We start from the raw sequence: 16,661 nt of genomic DNA, 5'->3' as shown, positions 1-16,661 counted from the left end.
TAAAATGTAAATTTCAACATTTTTTCTAGAATATCACCAGAGTAATGTATTTACATAATCTCCATCACTGTTTCCTCTCTTCTAACTCCTCCTGTGTCCCCTCCCATTCCCTCTCAAATATACATACTACCTGTTGAGTCTGTTTAGTGCTGCTGATGCGTACTTGTATTCAAGACTAATCACTTGGGATTGGATAACCTATCACAGGGGATGCATCCGTGAGAATGCTGGTTCTCCATTTCAACAGTCATTGATTATTTGTTGCTAGGGGTAGAGCCTTGTAAGAATGTCTCTGTCCACACTGGTATGTCTACTTGTGAAACTCCATCATTTTCCCTTCTCTGTCATGTCTAGAGGACACTGTCTCACAGCAGGTATCCTGGTCGTCTGGCTTTTACAAACTTTCCTTGTGCCTTAGGAGCAGGGTTGCATTGCAGATGCAACAATTAGGGGTAGATACTACATGGTCACTTACTGTCTGTTTTTGATCAGTTGTTTATCTCTGTAATTGTTTCTGTTTGCTGCAAAAAGAAACTAATTTGATGAGCAATGAGAGCTGCATTTATCTGTGGGTATGAGGTATATTCAGAATACAGTTAGAAATTATATGGATTTAGGAAGTTTTAGTAGGTTTAGGGGTCTATGAGAACTCCAGTCATAAGTAACTGTCTTCACTAGCTATTGATTTCATTTAATCTTATGAGCATAATGAAAAGCATATTTTAAAATATTTGTTACTCAATATTTGTAAGATTATATGTCATATCAATATTAAATATTAAAACTATAATCAGATATCAACAAAATCCCAGCACTATCACATTTCCATGGTTCTATGGAGGCCTCTATCTTCCTCTAGTCGCAACCCCAGCAGCTCTCTTAGTTCTTGTGCTATAGAAGAAGTCAGAAGGGACATGGTAGTAAACCAGTCAAGATTTAATTGGAGCAAACCAGAAACCAGGGTATACTCTTCAGAAGAGCAGTCTACAGTGAGACTAGCAGTTCCACCTGATCCTAGCAAGCGTAGGATACGTGGGCTTCTTCTCCCTATTATTCCCTCCCTAGTGCCTCCTCTAGGGTTGGCACTTCTAGGGAATGGCTATGCTTTGCTTGGAAGCCCATTTTACCCAGAATTAAGTCTGCTACAGGTATATGTACAATATGCAGGAATAATTGATTGGTGAAATATGTTAGTGGGTAACATCCTGAAAACCAGCATTTGACCCTTGGAAGCCATGGGGGGGAGGAAGAGCTGATTTCTGAAAGACAGCCTCTCACTTCAGCATGAGCTATGTGAACCCACACTCTTACACACACATGTAGAAACAAGGTGGTAAAATGTGAGACTATTATAAAGGGTTAGGCACCCCTCAAGTTGAAAAGTTCCTTAGGAAGAAGGATAGCACCAATCCACACATGCTTCTCTGGAATGGAAGTCTATGGTTGATTTGATCTGACTTATCTAGCATGGAGTGTTATTAGCTATTGTGTCTTTTTCCTGCAGCTGGGGTCCGAATGAGCTGGCTTATCCAAAGAGACTCTACTGATTTATATCTTGTCAATCAGCACTGTTCCCTCTCTCTACTATTTCAGATGATCCATTGGCCAGCCCCTCTCAAACCATGCTCCTACTTGACAGCCTAGCTTTCAGATACTCCAGCTATTACATTTTTTTCCTTGAGAGTTAAACATCAAGAGAGACCATACTTTTATATTAAAGACATGTGATATCACTGAATTCAGGTAACAATTGATAATCATAAACTAAGACTCCATTTGATTATAAAGTTTTAGAAATCTAGAAGTCCTTAGTGATCATTGTCGTGCACCAACTAATGACCCAAAAGATGCACACGTTCTACTCCCTGGACCTGTAAATGTCAGGACAGAGCTGAAGATGCTTGGCAGATTAGAGCTTTCTAGATTATCTAGGGGATTCTAACTGTAATTACTAGTATCATTCTGAGGAAAGCTGAGCAGACTGACTCCAGACGAGGAGAAGGCAGTGTGACAGTAGAAGCAAGCGTGCAGTGATGGATCTGTAGGTCAGAGAATGTGGTCATGTCCTGATACCAGAAACATAGAGAAATTGAGGATCAACTCCCTGGGATTTCTAAAGAAAACAACATTGCTGATACCTTCATTTTAGACTCATATTCTATTCATCTTGAGTTCCTGGCATCTGTAACTAAGAAAATGAGTTTCTATTGCTTTCAGTAACTAAGTTTATTATAACACATAATGTTTGTAGGAAACTAATATGCTTATTTTAATCAAATACTACTCAAATTTGCTGGTACACATTCCTTTTAGGGCATCCTTAACTTGGGTAGTGGTGGCAGGAAGATGGATGTGTGAGACAAAGAATTCTGTAACATATCAGTGTATCCAGTCTTATGCAGTGAGCCATGAATATCTTCATTACTCAAATGATCACATATTATCAGTGGAACATAAGTTTTATTAATAGTTAAAATTAAAATGTTAACAATGTAGAATAAGAGACTTATCAAGTCTTTTGTGTGTTTGTGTATGTAAAATTATGCTACCTCCTAGTGATTACAAAAAGATGGCTTTAATTTCTTTCCCTGTTGCTATGATAAATATTCTGATAAAAGCAACTTAAAAGAAACATGGCATCAGGTGCTTCAGGGAACTTGTCACATAGCACCCACAGTCAAGAAGTAAAAGATGAATGTTGGTCCTTTCTTCACTTTATGGATTCTAGGATAGCAGCCAATAGGATAGTGCTGCCAGTAGTGGACAAGTCTTTCAAACTCAGTTCCCAGTCCACTATAGTTTTCCCCTACCACACTTTACTTATATGTAAGATAAACCAACATTGAATGTAAATACTTGAAAAATCCTTAAATTTAGAGTTATTGGTATTTTCATTAATGATATTTTGTGTTCTGTCCAACAATGTGAAAACATGTATAAACTCTAAAATGCTTATACACTTCTGATTTACAGATTGCTAAAGCAATAAGATACTTGGATATTACTTTGTATTTGATATTACTAATATTTTTTAAAATTCTCTACATTTTCTCAATTTACCAAAGTAACATTATTTCAATGAACTTTACTTATTAATATAATATAAAATAAATGTTTAGTTTATAGCTTATTCATTGTGTATAATACAATCTAGTTGGTTTCTTTTAAATGGACTAAAAGATTTATTATAAAGTAAAAGAAAAATGATAGTCTATAGGTAAATAGAACAAAACCAAGAATATACAAAGAAGTCACCAATTTCCTAATAAAGTAACTATGGAACTACTGTGATTTTATGATTACGAGTCAAGAGAACACAGTATTTGGGGTAATGGTCATGGTGGTAAAACTTAAAAATATCTCCATTACTTACATAAGACAAATTTTTGTTGAAAGGTAATCAAAATATGTTCATATATTTAAACAAAATATATTTTTCATACACTATGAAGGTAATTATTGTATCTGTTAAGTTTTTACATTTACCTGAAAGAATGCATCCTTTCTCCTTAGAGGTATTTTTATGAAAAGTATGACATAATTTTCTGCGATTCTGTCAAACAAGAAATCTTGATCTCTTTTGTCAGGCTTAAAGAAGATGCATGTATGAAATTAGTGCCAATTACAATTTATATTAGAAAGTTATGTGTATATTATTACATGTAATATAGTCTGTATATAACATATGAGAATATGTTATATACTATTCTTAAAGGGTAGTTCAAGTAGTATAATGCGAGAGGCCATTTGTTTCAGCATTACAGTGTAGTGTTTTAATGGCAGCTCTTTCATTTATTAGTTGCACTACGTTGGACAGGATTACAGCCTAATTTCCTAGATGACAGTCATATATATCTGTCATATCTAAAAAAGAGTAGTAAAATTATACTAGGGCCAAGACCACATTTTACATCATTCTGTATTTCAAACCCTCAGCATAGTGTCTAGAGCACAGAAAGCATGCAGACATCTGTAGAGTGAAGATAATAGCTACTATGCTGGAAACAATCAACAACTCAGTTACTGTCCATAAAAATGTAAACTCTGCTTATCAGTAACAAGAGCATAATTAAAGTGATTTAATATCAGCAATATCATAATAAAATTCCAAGCCTAGCTTCTTTCTCTATGAAGTAATGACAATAATCAGAATCTAAATTCACTGTACAGGAGATGAATTAGGGAGTCCAAACACACAATACAAGCTGTAAAAACAACAATAAAAAGTAAAAATACAAAATTGCTAATTTTCATGGCATTAGAAAACAAAACAACTTGTCCCCTGAACCTTCATCCAGCTGATACCCGGTTCTGAAGATATCTGTATTCCCCCTGAACACCCACACTCCAGTGTCATTCCCTTCCCCACATCCTGCCTTTCTGTGTTTGTACCCGTGTGAATTATGATTTGAGAAAAAATTTTTGAAAAAAAGAAAGAAAGAAAAAAGAAAAACAGACAGGATCAAAAGAAGGAAAACAAAACAAATAGAGATTTATAGATACATAGGATCTTAAACCTAAAATGAATTTCCAGATCATCCGCCTTAAGGCTATCTATTTCAGTGAACCATTAATGCCTAGCTTGATTTTGTACACACAGTCACAGTTCTCTGAGTTCATATGTGCAGTGCACTTATAAAATAAAATGCTTAATTTGGGGCTCACGGTTTGCGAGGGTTAGAGCTCATGATCATAATGACAGGGAGCATGGCAGCAGGTAGCAGCCGAGAACTCACATACTGAAATTCACCCATAAGGAAGAGAGAACACTGGGAATGGCAGAGAACACTGGGAATGGCACCAGTCTTTTGAAAACCCAAAACGACCCAGTGACACATCTCCTCCACCAAGGCCACACCTCCTAATCCTTTCCAAACAGTTCCAGCAACTGACAACCAGGTATTCAAGCATATGAGTGTATGGGGCCATTCCAATCAAAATATCAGTCACCTACTATAAAAAGAAGCTTCTCTGATGAAGGTTGAAGGCTTCACTAATCTATGGGTATAAAGATATACATTATTGAGCAGTTTAATACTTTGTCCATTTAGCAAAGTAATGGTATTAAGTTCTCTTCTAGGGTCTATGACATACCCAGGCATGGGTACTTGTCCTAGTTAATGGTACCAGACATAATTTCCATCTTGTGGAATGGATTAATTTTCTTCTATGATTTTGTTGGAAATACTTGATGTGCCTTCGACCTACATTTCTTTTCCTTCTTCTCTATCTATAGTCCATAACCTTGGTCTTTTTATGTTTCACAGTACCTGAGTGCCCCTTTCATAGGGCATTTGAAAGATTTTTCATTTTCTTTTGATTGAGTGATCTAATTCTTCTCCCTTGTCTTCAAGCTCTGATATTCTCTCTTCCACTCAATTTATATCTTTGGTGAGGTGTTCCTCTGAGCTTATTAGACTTAATGAATTGTTCATTTCAAATTTCATTTTGATTTTCTTCAGGATTTATATCTCTTTATTGTTCTATTTTCATATCTTGTTTTGTCTTAATTATTTCACTTAACCATTAGCTTGTGTTTTCTAGTCATCATTTTGGCACTTACTCTTTTCCCCATTTGCGTTCCTTGAACATATCTAAGATTGCTACTTTCAGTTCCTGATTTTGTGTGTCATCTTAGTTGTTTCCCTGGGGAACATTACTGTGAGGTATCATTTTTTTTTTGAAGAAACACATTGTTTTTGGTTTCATATTTTTTTTGTGTTAGGATTGCATATATGGAGTAGTGTTATTGACTATGTGGTTTGAATATCTGATCCACCTTTGTTGAGTAGACATTAGAATTTCTATTTGTTTTTAGCTAAACCTGGCTCATCTTTGAACTTGCTAAGTGGTGCCTGAGGTTCAGTCTTGGGGACACATGGGGATGTGTAATTGGGGTATCAGAAGTGGTTCAGGCTTAGTTAGGGAAAGCTGCAGCTTGGTAGGAGGTTCTTTTTGTGTTACACATGCTGTGAATATGGTACTTAAACAGCTGTGATTTGGATTCCCAGGGTGGAATTAGATAGGGATGATTGTGCAACCTATGAAGAGTGATGAACAGAATACTGTACACAGTCCTCTGATATGAGCTTTGATCCTGGAAGTGGGGTGGTATTACCAGTGAAGGGCTTGTACTGTCATGTACACTGTCCTCAGATGATGGTGGCTTGGGGGTCACAGTGTGGGCCACCTTCTAGCTTTTTACATCACTTTGGGGAAACAAACTTTAAGCTGGTCAAACAGTGCTTCTTGTGCTACTACAAGAATTTTAGTTCCCCCCCTTAGATTCAGATCCTCACCGTTCTTAATCAGATAAAGGCTCTCTGTCTATCTGACCACCAGGTTCTCTTCTAAATCCTCAATGTTACTGACTTGTAGTAGATGTTACATTCAGGTTACCAACATATAATACCATGTAAAGCTTCAACTTTATTAATCACTATGGTATTGGGTCTCCCTTATTTTTTCTGATTGACGAAGAACCGAGTCCTTTGAAATCTTTATTGGAATCTTAACCACTGTGAAAGAAGAAAGTTTATATAGGATCTTTAGTCTATGAGCAATGCTAAAAAATCACCTGTGTAAAAAATTGTATTAACAATAACAGTACTGAAAAAATAATTGTGTTACAAATCAATGTTTTACACAGTTTTAAAATACTATTTACCTTGAATTTATGTAGAAACCACCACCAAAAGGAGTCATGCAAAAGAGCAATGGAGCAGTCTGAGAGAACGTGGGTTCTCCAGACTTTAAACACCTTCTCCTACGGATAACAAGTTAAAGTGTTACTATTGATAAAGTATTAATATTAATTAATTAATTAATAATATTAATTAAATATTTTACATCTTTAGTGCTAAAATTTGAAAACAATGGAATGTATTTTGGAATGTTTACATAAAATAAATGTAATATAAATGTAGACTGGAATGTTTACATAAAATAAAATCATAATATGTATGTTGCAATTTTATTCCAAATATAACTATCTTAATGATTAAATATTAGTTTTATAGTTGTATATAAGTCTACTAAAATAAATTGAATGAAAATTTTAAGTTATCAGTCATACCAACCACATTTTATTTGCTCTCAAACTACACATGGCTAGTACCTAATGCAAGGATGATGTAGACTAAACTAAGCGCACTCACAATATAGGAAACATACTGTATTTCTCACCTTTTTTTAAAACTTAAGATAAATATCCACTTAGACATGGAATTTTAACTCAGTAAATCTTCTCATGAATTTATCTAAACATTTCCCATAAGCAGACAATTCGCCAAAGCTGGTACCTAAAGTTAAGTGTATTTACCATCAATACTAGAAACTATAAATTTTTACTTAGTTAAGTAGATTCAATAGACCATTTTATGCTCTTATTCACAAGGGTTTTAAATGAATTTCTTAGATTATGTACAGATGTTTCCTTACAGACGTGTCTTGCACATAGTCACCACACAGTTTCCCTCTAGCCAGTCTCTCGCATCCCATTGGTCCCTTTTCTTTTTCTAAATATATCTATATTCTGCATATGTGAGAAAACAAGTAATATTTTATCTGGATCTCTCTCAATACTCTCCCTTGTTGCCTCCTTTTCTTCCATTTAGGATACCACTCAACTCAGTCACCCTTTCTACACACACACACACACACACACACACACACACCCCACATATGAGAAACAATTTTTTGGTTTTATTTGCTTAGCTTAACATGATGACCTCCAATTCAATCCATTTTCATGCAAATAACTTAAATTCAGTTTTTATTATTATTGAATAAAATCCCATAGTGTGTGTTATATGTATATCTATAATATTTTATTTATTAATTCATCTATTGATAGGCATTTAGGCTAGTTACATCTTGGATATTTTGGATAGTACAGTAATAAACATGCATGGCAAATATCTGTGTGGTAATGTAATTACATCCTTTCGTGATGTACCCAGCAGTGGCATAGCTAGATTATATGGAAGTTTTATTTTTATATTTTTGAAGAACATCCATACTGACTTTCACAGTGTCTACTCTAGGCTATATTCTCACCAAGAGCATGTAAGCTCTTACTTCCCTCATCCATGACTGGATATGCTGGTGTCATTTGCTTTATTTGACAACCATTCTGACTGAAAGGCAATGGAATATCAAAGTAATTTTAATTTGCATTTTCCTGGTGACTAAGGATACTGTATACTTTCTCAAATATATATTGACCATGTGTATTTCTTCTTTTGAGACATATATATTTAATTCATTTGTTGCTTTATTGATTGGATGACTTTAATATTTTATGTTTAATTCTTGAAGCTAATTATAGATCTTAGATATTTATCTGTTTTAGATGTTTAATTGGCAAAGATTTTTACTATCCTTGTACACTATCTCTTGATTCTACTAATTATTTTTCTTGCCATGCAGAAGCTTTTCAATGTCATCCAAACCTATCTACAATTCTCACAAGAATTTTTAAATATTAGATTCAATATAATTCAACAATTCCATTGGGAAAATCCATAAATACTGGGGGTTTTTGTTCCTCAGATGCAAGTCAACAACAAGGAAATCTTCCAAATTTTTTAACAAGAAAATTATTTATAATTATTTCTATGAGAGTACTTCTTTTCCACAGGGAACTAACGATATTTCAGTAATATAATATTTCAGGTAATAGCTTCAGTTTATACTTTGCAATTTTTTATTACAAAGAACACACATAGTATATATAAACATGGAAAATAGAAATTTAGACAGAAAGGCAATAATGATCAGCTTTATTAATACCTACTCTCTAAGTTCATTCCATCCCTGATGATCACTGGCCACTGAACTAGTCACACTCCTATACTTTCTGTTTTATATTCAGTTATACTATAGGATGTAACACAAAAGTATGCCAGGACATTTTTTAGGCTTTAAAAGAACACACAAGTCACATCTGTTAGAGCTCTCATATGTTATTTCAGAGTAAAAACAGAATGCTAAGGTGCCTGAGTTAATAAGAGTGGAAACAGAGAAGAAAGACCTTTCATAGTCACATTCCCAGCCAGTAGACACTAGCATCAAGACCCTAGAGATACCAGCACACCAATTGTGGTGGTTTGAATGAGAATGGTCCCCATAGGCCCTTATCTTTGAAACATGGTCCCCAGCTGGTGGAACTGTTTGTGAAGGATTAAGAGGTGTGGCCTTATTGGAGAAGTGTGTCATTGGGAGTGCCTTTTGGGTTCAAAAGCTTGGTACCATTTCCAGTTAGCTCTCTCTGCCTTCTGCTTGGAAATCAAGATGTGACCTTTCAACTTTTCCTGCTGCCATGTCTTTGCTCTGTCATTATGAACTCTAACCCTCTGAAGCCATAAGTCCAATTAAACACTTGTATAAGTTGGCTTGGTTATAGTGTTTTGTTACAGAAATAGAAAAGTAACTAAGACACAAACTCATTCTCTTCTGGGAAAGAGGGTTAGACATCACTAATGTTTCCTTTCAAATTTAATGTTCAAAGAATCAAGTTTTGTTTAACATCTAACTTCTTATAGTTTAAAGGTCTGATCCATTAAAATCATATTCTCAAATTTTACTATAGGTTCAAAATAAATAATGCTTATATACCTCAAAGTTATAGGTTCTTAAAACAAAAAGATAAATCTGTTTAGCATCCAAATGTCTGGGTAATTGTGTCGGTTCACTTTGTTTGAATATAAAGGTGCAACCCTAGGGAAAAAAAAGAGAAAATGTTGTTTAACAAAAATTAATTCTGTTCTTAGTATAGTGGTTACATATACTTTAGAAGACAAATAAATATTTAACTATTACTTAACCAATGCAATTATGCTATTTTATGTTATTACATTAAAAATCATGTATTTCTCCTAGAAAAATTATTTTAATATATTTTGTTTCTGAGAAATTAAATTTCTCTACATACTTGTGAGCCAATATTTTAAACATAATGGAATCATATTTCAGAACATATTTTGGCAAATAATCATAAGATCAAATATTTTAGATTGTCCATGCATAAAGAAACAAGAATAGGGTAGCACAGAAAGCCTGTTCCCAAGTCTCTTTCTTAGAGCACAAATTTATAGTTATATCTACATCTATAGCATTATAATCATTTTCTTGGCCCTACATAGTATACTTGATATATAATCCAGCAGTAAGAAAAATTGAAATACCTCTATATTCTTCTCTGTCTCCATTTGATCTGAAAGCTGGAAAAATTCAAAACAAATTATTTAAAATTATAAATTAAAGGATTTTTATATAAAATTCTGATAAACCCAATAAAATATTTACAATTCAAAATAATTAATAAAGCATTAGTTCACATATTTCATTCATTAAATAATCAAAGGAATGAATATATAGATACATTAAAATCAATCTCAAATGACTTAGGAGGATATGACAGTATCAAGGCTCCAATATTGTGTGTCAAAAAATACATTTCTAGATTCTCAAGACAGAAATGTTACTCACAAAAGATTAAAAGGACATTTATAAAAACATTATCAGTTCTTAACTGTAAACTATGGCATTTATATTTTTTATGAAAGTACACTTTTGAGGGATAGTAAAAACACAAAGCTCATACCGCTATCTTCTTTGGTCTATAGTGTTCTTTTATAAATGCCTTGTAGCGTTCCAGGTTTGGATATGGCCCTTTAAGAAAAAGAAATTGACAACAATGAAATAAAAAACAAGACAAAAACCAAAGACATTCTAGATAATTTCAATAAATCATATACAAAACCATTAGCTGAAAATGAACTAGAAATTTTGACAAGCCACACACCCTTAATAAGTAATGAAACTATTATCATGTCTCCTTTTGTTTTTCCAAAATATCAAGCTCTATCTTACATGTCTGTGATACTTCTGTGTCTAATGTTTTATCTTAACTGATATCTAACAAGCAAGTCACATTGTTTTTCAAATAGTTCAGCTAGTTAGATTTGGTACTTAAAACAAAACAAAGAGAAGAATGAAATGCAGAAACCAACCCAAGACAAGAGAATACAGAATTTAATAAAGAGGACACTGCTGATGAAAACTCAAATCGAAATAATGCTGCAAGTGGAAAACTCTGTAAGCCACATTCAAACATCTGTGGAAAGCCTCCCCAGGAAAAACCAGACAGAGAAACACTGGGGTTAAATGACACGGCGAATAACGTGAACCCCACAGACATCTACAGACCAACTCAACCCAACACTATGAGTACTGATTCTTCTCAGCAGCCCACAAGCTCTCTCTAAGATTCATCAGAAGACAAATCATAAAGCAAGTCAAAACAAATAGAAGCCTTTTGCATGGCTCAGCGACAGGCATAACGCAGGGGGGACTATATATGGAATAGCCAGATCTTACTATTGAAAAGAAAAGCGAAAGCGGCTATCTATACCTAGCACAGTACAATCAGAACTCCATGGGGACTGTAGGGGACAGATTTGTCACCACTGGCTGTTCTTCCCATGGTGATTAACGGTGGAGGGCAGAGGTGGTCCCCTTTAATCCCCACCACCACCCTTTATTGCACATGGACTTCAGTCTTTAAAGGAAAAGGCCTTTTTCCAGTCTGTCAATCATACTGGGAAAATGCTCGCCATGCAGACCTTCCTGGCAGTGTTTTCTGCTCGCCTGACAGCCTGTCGTGTTTCTTTAGCCGGATCATCAGTGTAGATAATCAGCATGCTTATACGTTAATTGGGAGGTGTTTTTCTTCGTTGGGATGACTGGTTGGGGCTATCTATTGTAGAAAAGATGCGGAGAGCTGCCATCTCCACCATGGCGGATGGTGGGGGTCTCTGTGCTAGGAGACTCTAGACTGCCTCCAGCCAGCCTCCAGTGCTGTAGAGAGACTGTCCCCGGCCTGAGGCACTCTCCTTGGGCCCTTTTGCCTCTCTACTAAGCACAACACTAATCTTTGTTGCCTCAGACCTCGGTTCAAGAGCCCCTATTTATTTCAGTGAGAATGCATGTCCCGGCCGCCTAGTGGCGTTGCCTCTGTCCTTGTTTGCGTTTCCTTCCTCCCTTGCTGGTCCCCACCCTCCTGAGAGTTATTCTAGTGGATCTTACTCTGCGCATCATCGTCTTTTTGGTTTGTGAAGGCAGCGGTTAAGGGCACAAAGACAGCCATGGGGACATTTATGTAAATATGTTTCATTGCCACACTGCAGCTGAACGGTGTGTAGTATTTTCCCAGTCAGCTTTGCCATACTGACGTCAATCATTTAAGAGAAATTATTCAGATTTTATTTTTATATTCGTGGTAATAAAACCTAACCAAAAGGTTTCCTGTTCAGAAGTTTCCCTGACTCATCCCAAGCTATCCGCTCACGTTAACAGATTAAAGTGCCTGAAGCATAACTCATTTACCTGTATACTAAAACCCCTGTTGTATTGATTTTTTTTTATAATAAGCCTTTTTACCTCTGTAAAAAAATATATATACAAGTGTATGATGTACATTTTAGTTCTTAACTTTTTTTATGGTTTCTAATATGTATGACCAATGTAGCCATTGCTTTGAACTGTACCATGTAAATATAAACACATCCTATCAGAAAAAAAACAAACAAACAAATAGAAGGATGTTAAAATAACATCCTGTATTTATCTGCCTGTAGTGGAATAAAGCCAGATATCAACAGCAAGAGAAACCAAAGAAAGTACACAAACTCAAGAAAACTTCAAAAAATACTACTGAATGATAATTAGACAAGAAAAGGATCACAAAGAAAAAGAATCATAGATATGAATGAATTGAAAACAAAACATGCCAAAATCTATGGGACACAATGAAGGCAGTCCTACGAGGAAAGCTAATGCTAAATGGAGAAAAACTCCTTACCATTAAAATCAGGAATAAGACAAGAGTTTCCACTCTCTCTGCTCAATACAGTGTTTGAAGTACAATGCAGACAGAGACAAAAATAAAAGTCATAGAAATAGAAAAAAAGAGAAATAAAAAATTCTTATTTTCAATTGGATAGGAAAAATGTTATACAAATACTAAGGATGGAAAAATGACCACTGCTTGAGGACGTACATCTAACAGTTCATTTCTTCCACACGGAATACTAAACATGCCCATGGGCTGACCTTGACCATATGGATCAGCTCTCGGTTACTACACTGAACACTACATATACCCATGGGTTAACCTTGACCATGTGGATGAGCCCTTGGTTGCTCTGGTTTCTACATTTGCTATTGATTGAAGCTTCCTTCTTACATCATCAATTGGTACATCTTGCTTCTCTGAATCCTGACGTTTTGCTACCTCTTTTCCAGTTTAACAAAGTTTTTAACTGTCTTAGGCTTGTTCTAGTAATGCTTTCTTTCAAACCTCATACTCAGGTCTATCTAAAAATATTTACTAGGTTCTGTTGGATGATGAGAGTTTTAAACATTTAGTTTTAAAATATTTAAACTTTGGCATTTCATTCTTTCTGAGAACATACATAGAAGAAGCATTCATAGACAGACAGACACACACACACAAACACACACACGCACGCTCAGACACACACATACACACACACACACACACACATCACTGACCATTTACCTTATTCACATAAAAAATAAATCTTACATTTCTTGGAAATCATTCTGTCACTTTCAAATAATCTGGAGGCATGGTGTTGCAAAAGACGTGAAGATTCCTTTAATTTTGACTCCAGGCTGTCAACGATTTCATAGAGTCGAGGAACATTGGTCCACAAATAAGAATAAATAGAAGTATATGAAAGAGCCTCTTCTAGTTTTTTCAGAGTGTCTTCCCATGCATCATCATCTCTATAATGAACATCCCTGGGCCAATAATCCTGCAGAAATACACATTTTACATCATCTAGAACACATTCGAATCAAAGAGTTTAATGATCTAAAATTGAAATTTATTCTACAGCATTATTTTTATTAAATGTTTGAAAAATACATTTCAAATAATCAAAAACCTCACAAAATTTGCAAGAGATTTCTAAAAACACGTTTTGAGAATCACTTGCATAAGTTACTACTTTGATGACACATTACCTTTAAATATATTAGTATCTGTAAAAAAAACAAAAACAAACAAAAAAAACCAAAAACTGAAAGCATTCTCCTATAAAATAGTGTGTCAGATTTTTCTTTTTCTTTTTTTTTTTTCAAAATAAAATTTTATTTGAATAAGGCTTTATCAGTTCTTTTCTCTTTCTCAGATTTTTCTAAGGTATAAATAAGACAGAAATCTTACGGAAGTTCACCTAACTGTATGCACAGGGTTAACAGGATTAACAGTCAAACACTGTTGTTGAGATAAACTGGACATGACATAAAGCCCACTGAAAGGAAACAAACAGGTGCAAACATTTCCCATATTGAAACAGTCTTGAATCTCATTTTTCTTTGCACATTTGATATTTTTAAAATGTGTGTCAGCAGAGAAATGAGAACAGGAAGTCCTACTCACCCAGTTCTGAGACTTTAAGAATTCTTCAAAGCTCGTAGGGGGCTCCTGGACTTTCTAATGAACAAAATCAGTCAATTGCATTAAATCTGATTGTACACATAGCCCACTAAAGCAAAATATGGTATTTAAGTTAGAACTTTTAGAATTTGTAAGATATTCTAAAACATCCATTTATGTACTTCGTAAAGTCCACACACTTTGAAAAGGGATAGAGGTAATTTTGCTGAATGCTTTCATTTCCAATTCTAATAAAAGTTCCAAGATATTTTTGAGTTGTTGTGGAATGTATCTATAATAAACCCAGAAACAGAAATTTAATAAATATTCACCTTGGTGACAGAAAAGCCACAGTAGTCAAATTTCGAGAATACTCTGGAGGCTCCAGGCTAACAACTCATAGTCCCATTTGTATTGTGTAGTAGTTTCTCTGAGCACTGAAAATCTACTCAACCATAGATGAATTTTATCAAGATAAATCTGAGTCCTTTTCGTGGAGACTTTGCACGCAATCCTCCTTCAGCTTAGATAGTTCCCTGTTTAAAACTTTCTCTTCCCAAGTCCTTCTTTGCCTATTTAGCTCTCAAAACTATCAAATTAAAAGTCACTTTTAATTGGAAGATTGAAAATTGAAGACCAAACTGATTACCCAGAAAGACTTGTTTTAAAACAAAGCATCCACAAAGACAAAAACAGGTGCTTTTTTTTTTTTTTCTAAAAAGGCTTCAATCTCCAAATTTACAAGTTTCTTCATGGCAATATTGAGCAGATTCTTGTCTCTAGGGAGAGAGAGACTATGTACATCAGAACTGAATCCCATAAGTTATACACAGCAGCTGTCCCAAGCATGTAAGTCTTGTTGTATGCGTCACTTTATGAATAGGTAAGGAGATAAATGGGAGAAGTATCTAGATATTTGAAAAATAATAACATGTCCAGATAATGAAAATGTAGTGAGGAGGAGCCAAAGAGAGGGAGAGAGAAAACTTTGGAAGTCCTTAATAACTAATTAACATACATTGATAATGGCTGAAAGAATTGTCATATTTTAGTTTACTAAAACACTTAACGTATATTCACCTATTAAATGGTCCAGTTTATAAAATCACAGGAGTATACTCTATAAAACTAATTACACATTTGGAGTTAAATAGAATATGTCATTCTCTTAATATTATTTAAAATATATGAATATTATTAAACATGCATTTAACAATGATAGTAAAACATATAAAATATCAAGAACAGATGAAGTCAAATATTAAGGAAAAATGGAACTCTGGGGCTAAGCAGATAAAGAAAGAGACATGAGGAGTAGGGTATACAAGAGGCTTAGAAATAAATGAAATAAATTTAAATGTTTTCTTTTCTTTTAATGGTTATCAAACTATTTCAATTAAATTTTTGGTTATGAACCTAGCCTTTAATGGCCATCTCTCCAGCCCACTATTTCAATTATAACCTGAAAATAATATCACATTTTACTGGAAGGAAAGAGAAAATGAATGGAAGGCATGAAACATGCGTAGGGAACTTTTAGTCAACCTCTATATGAAATTCACAGTCTATTTACCTCATATGAAAAGGACTTAAGAAATGTGAGGTAGACATACATCTGTTCTCATAGAAGGGGAGAGCTTCTCTGTGGAAATAATAAGGAAAAGCCAGACCATATAAAAAGCATTCTTTTCTAGGTGTTAATGAAAGTCCACAGATACTGATAACAATGATGGGCAAGTTTATAATGCTTCATTCCAAACTTATTAAAGCTCTAAACTCCATGCACAGCTTATCAGTACCAGGCTCAGGTCAACAGCAGGGCAAGCCCATGAAGCCAGCCCAGCTGATGACCTGAAATCTGGAAAAAAACATACTCTATAAATAAGCACAGATCCACAACAGCTTCCTTACCTGAGGGACAGGTGTCTCCATCCACTGAATCTTCCCTTGACCTGCCATGATGAAATAAATGTGGAGATGAAGAGAGATCTGCTGTGCCTTAAATCTAAGTATGTTTTTAGGGAAAAAAACTGGAAAGATACCCCAATGCAAAGGCAGATGACTTAAACACCCCCTCCCGCCCCATATCACCTTCAAGCCTCACTTGTGAATTTTGTCAACAAAGCCAGAGTGGAGGAAGAGTGTACACAGAGGAAAACTAGACAGACTGATTGATTCTTACAGTTTAAAA

The 16,661-nt window shown here is 34.7% G+C and overlaps 1 protein-coding gene across 1 annotated transcript in view; it reads right to left on the bottom strand.

Moving 5' to 3' along the window:
* The window catches only part of Fam227b (family with sequence similarity 227 member B), a 29,823-nt gene extending 13,413 nt beyond the window's left edge, over positions 1-16,410 (bottom strand). The window contains exons 1-8 of the mRNA XM_028755483.1: positions 16,382-16,410; positions 14,474-14,527; positions 13,613-13,844; positions 10,607-10,674; positions 10,188-10,223; positions 9,619-9,720; positions 6,668-6,766; positions 3,487-3,588 (exon numbers count right to left, since the gene is read on the bottom strand). Coding sequence (XP_028611316.1) covers positions 3,487-3,588; positions 6,668-6,766; positions 9,619-9,720; positions 10,188-10,223; positions 10,607-10,674; positions 13,613-13,844; positions 14,474-14,527; positions 16,382-16,402 — 714 coding nt within the window. The 5' untranslated portion in view covers positions 16,403-16,410. The remainder of the gene's footprint in view (positions 1-3,486; positions 3,589-6,667; positions 6,767-9,618; positions 9,721-10,187; positions 10,224-10,606; positions 10,675-13,612; positions 13,845-14,473; positions 14,528-16,381) is intronic.
* Between the last annotated feature and the right edge of the window lie 251 nt (positions 16,411-16,661).

This window comes from Grammomys surdaster, unplaced genomic scaffold (genome assembly GCF_004785775.1).
Source record: "Grammomys surdaster isolate TR1022 unplaced genomic scaffold, NIH_TR_1.0 129, whole genome shotgun sequence".
Classification (NCBI taxonomy): Eukaryota; Metazoa; Chordata; class Mammalia; order Rodentia; family Muridae; genus Grammomys; species Grammomys surdaster.
The sequence above is the reverse complement of the archived record's forward strand: the minus strand, read 5'-3'. Positions and strand labels throughout refer to the sequence as shown.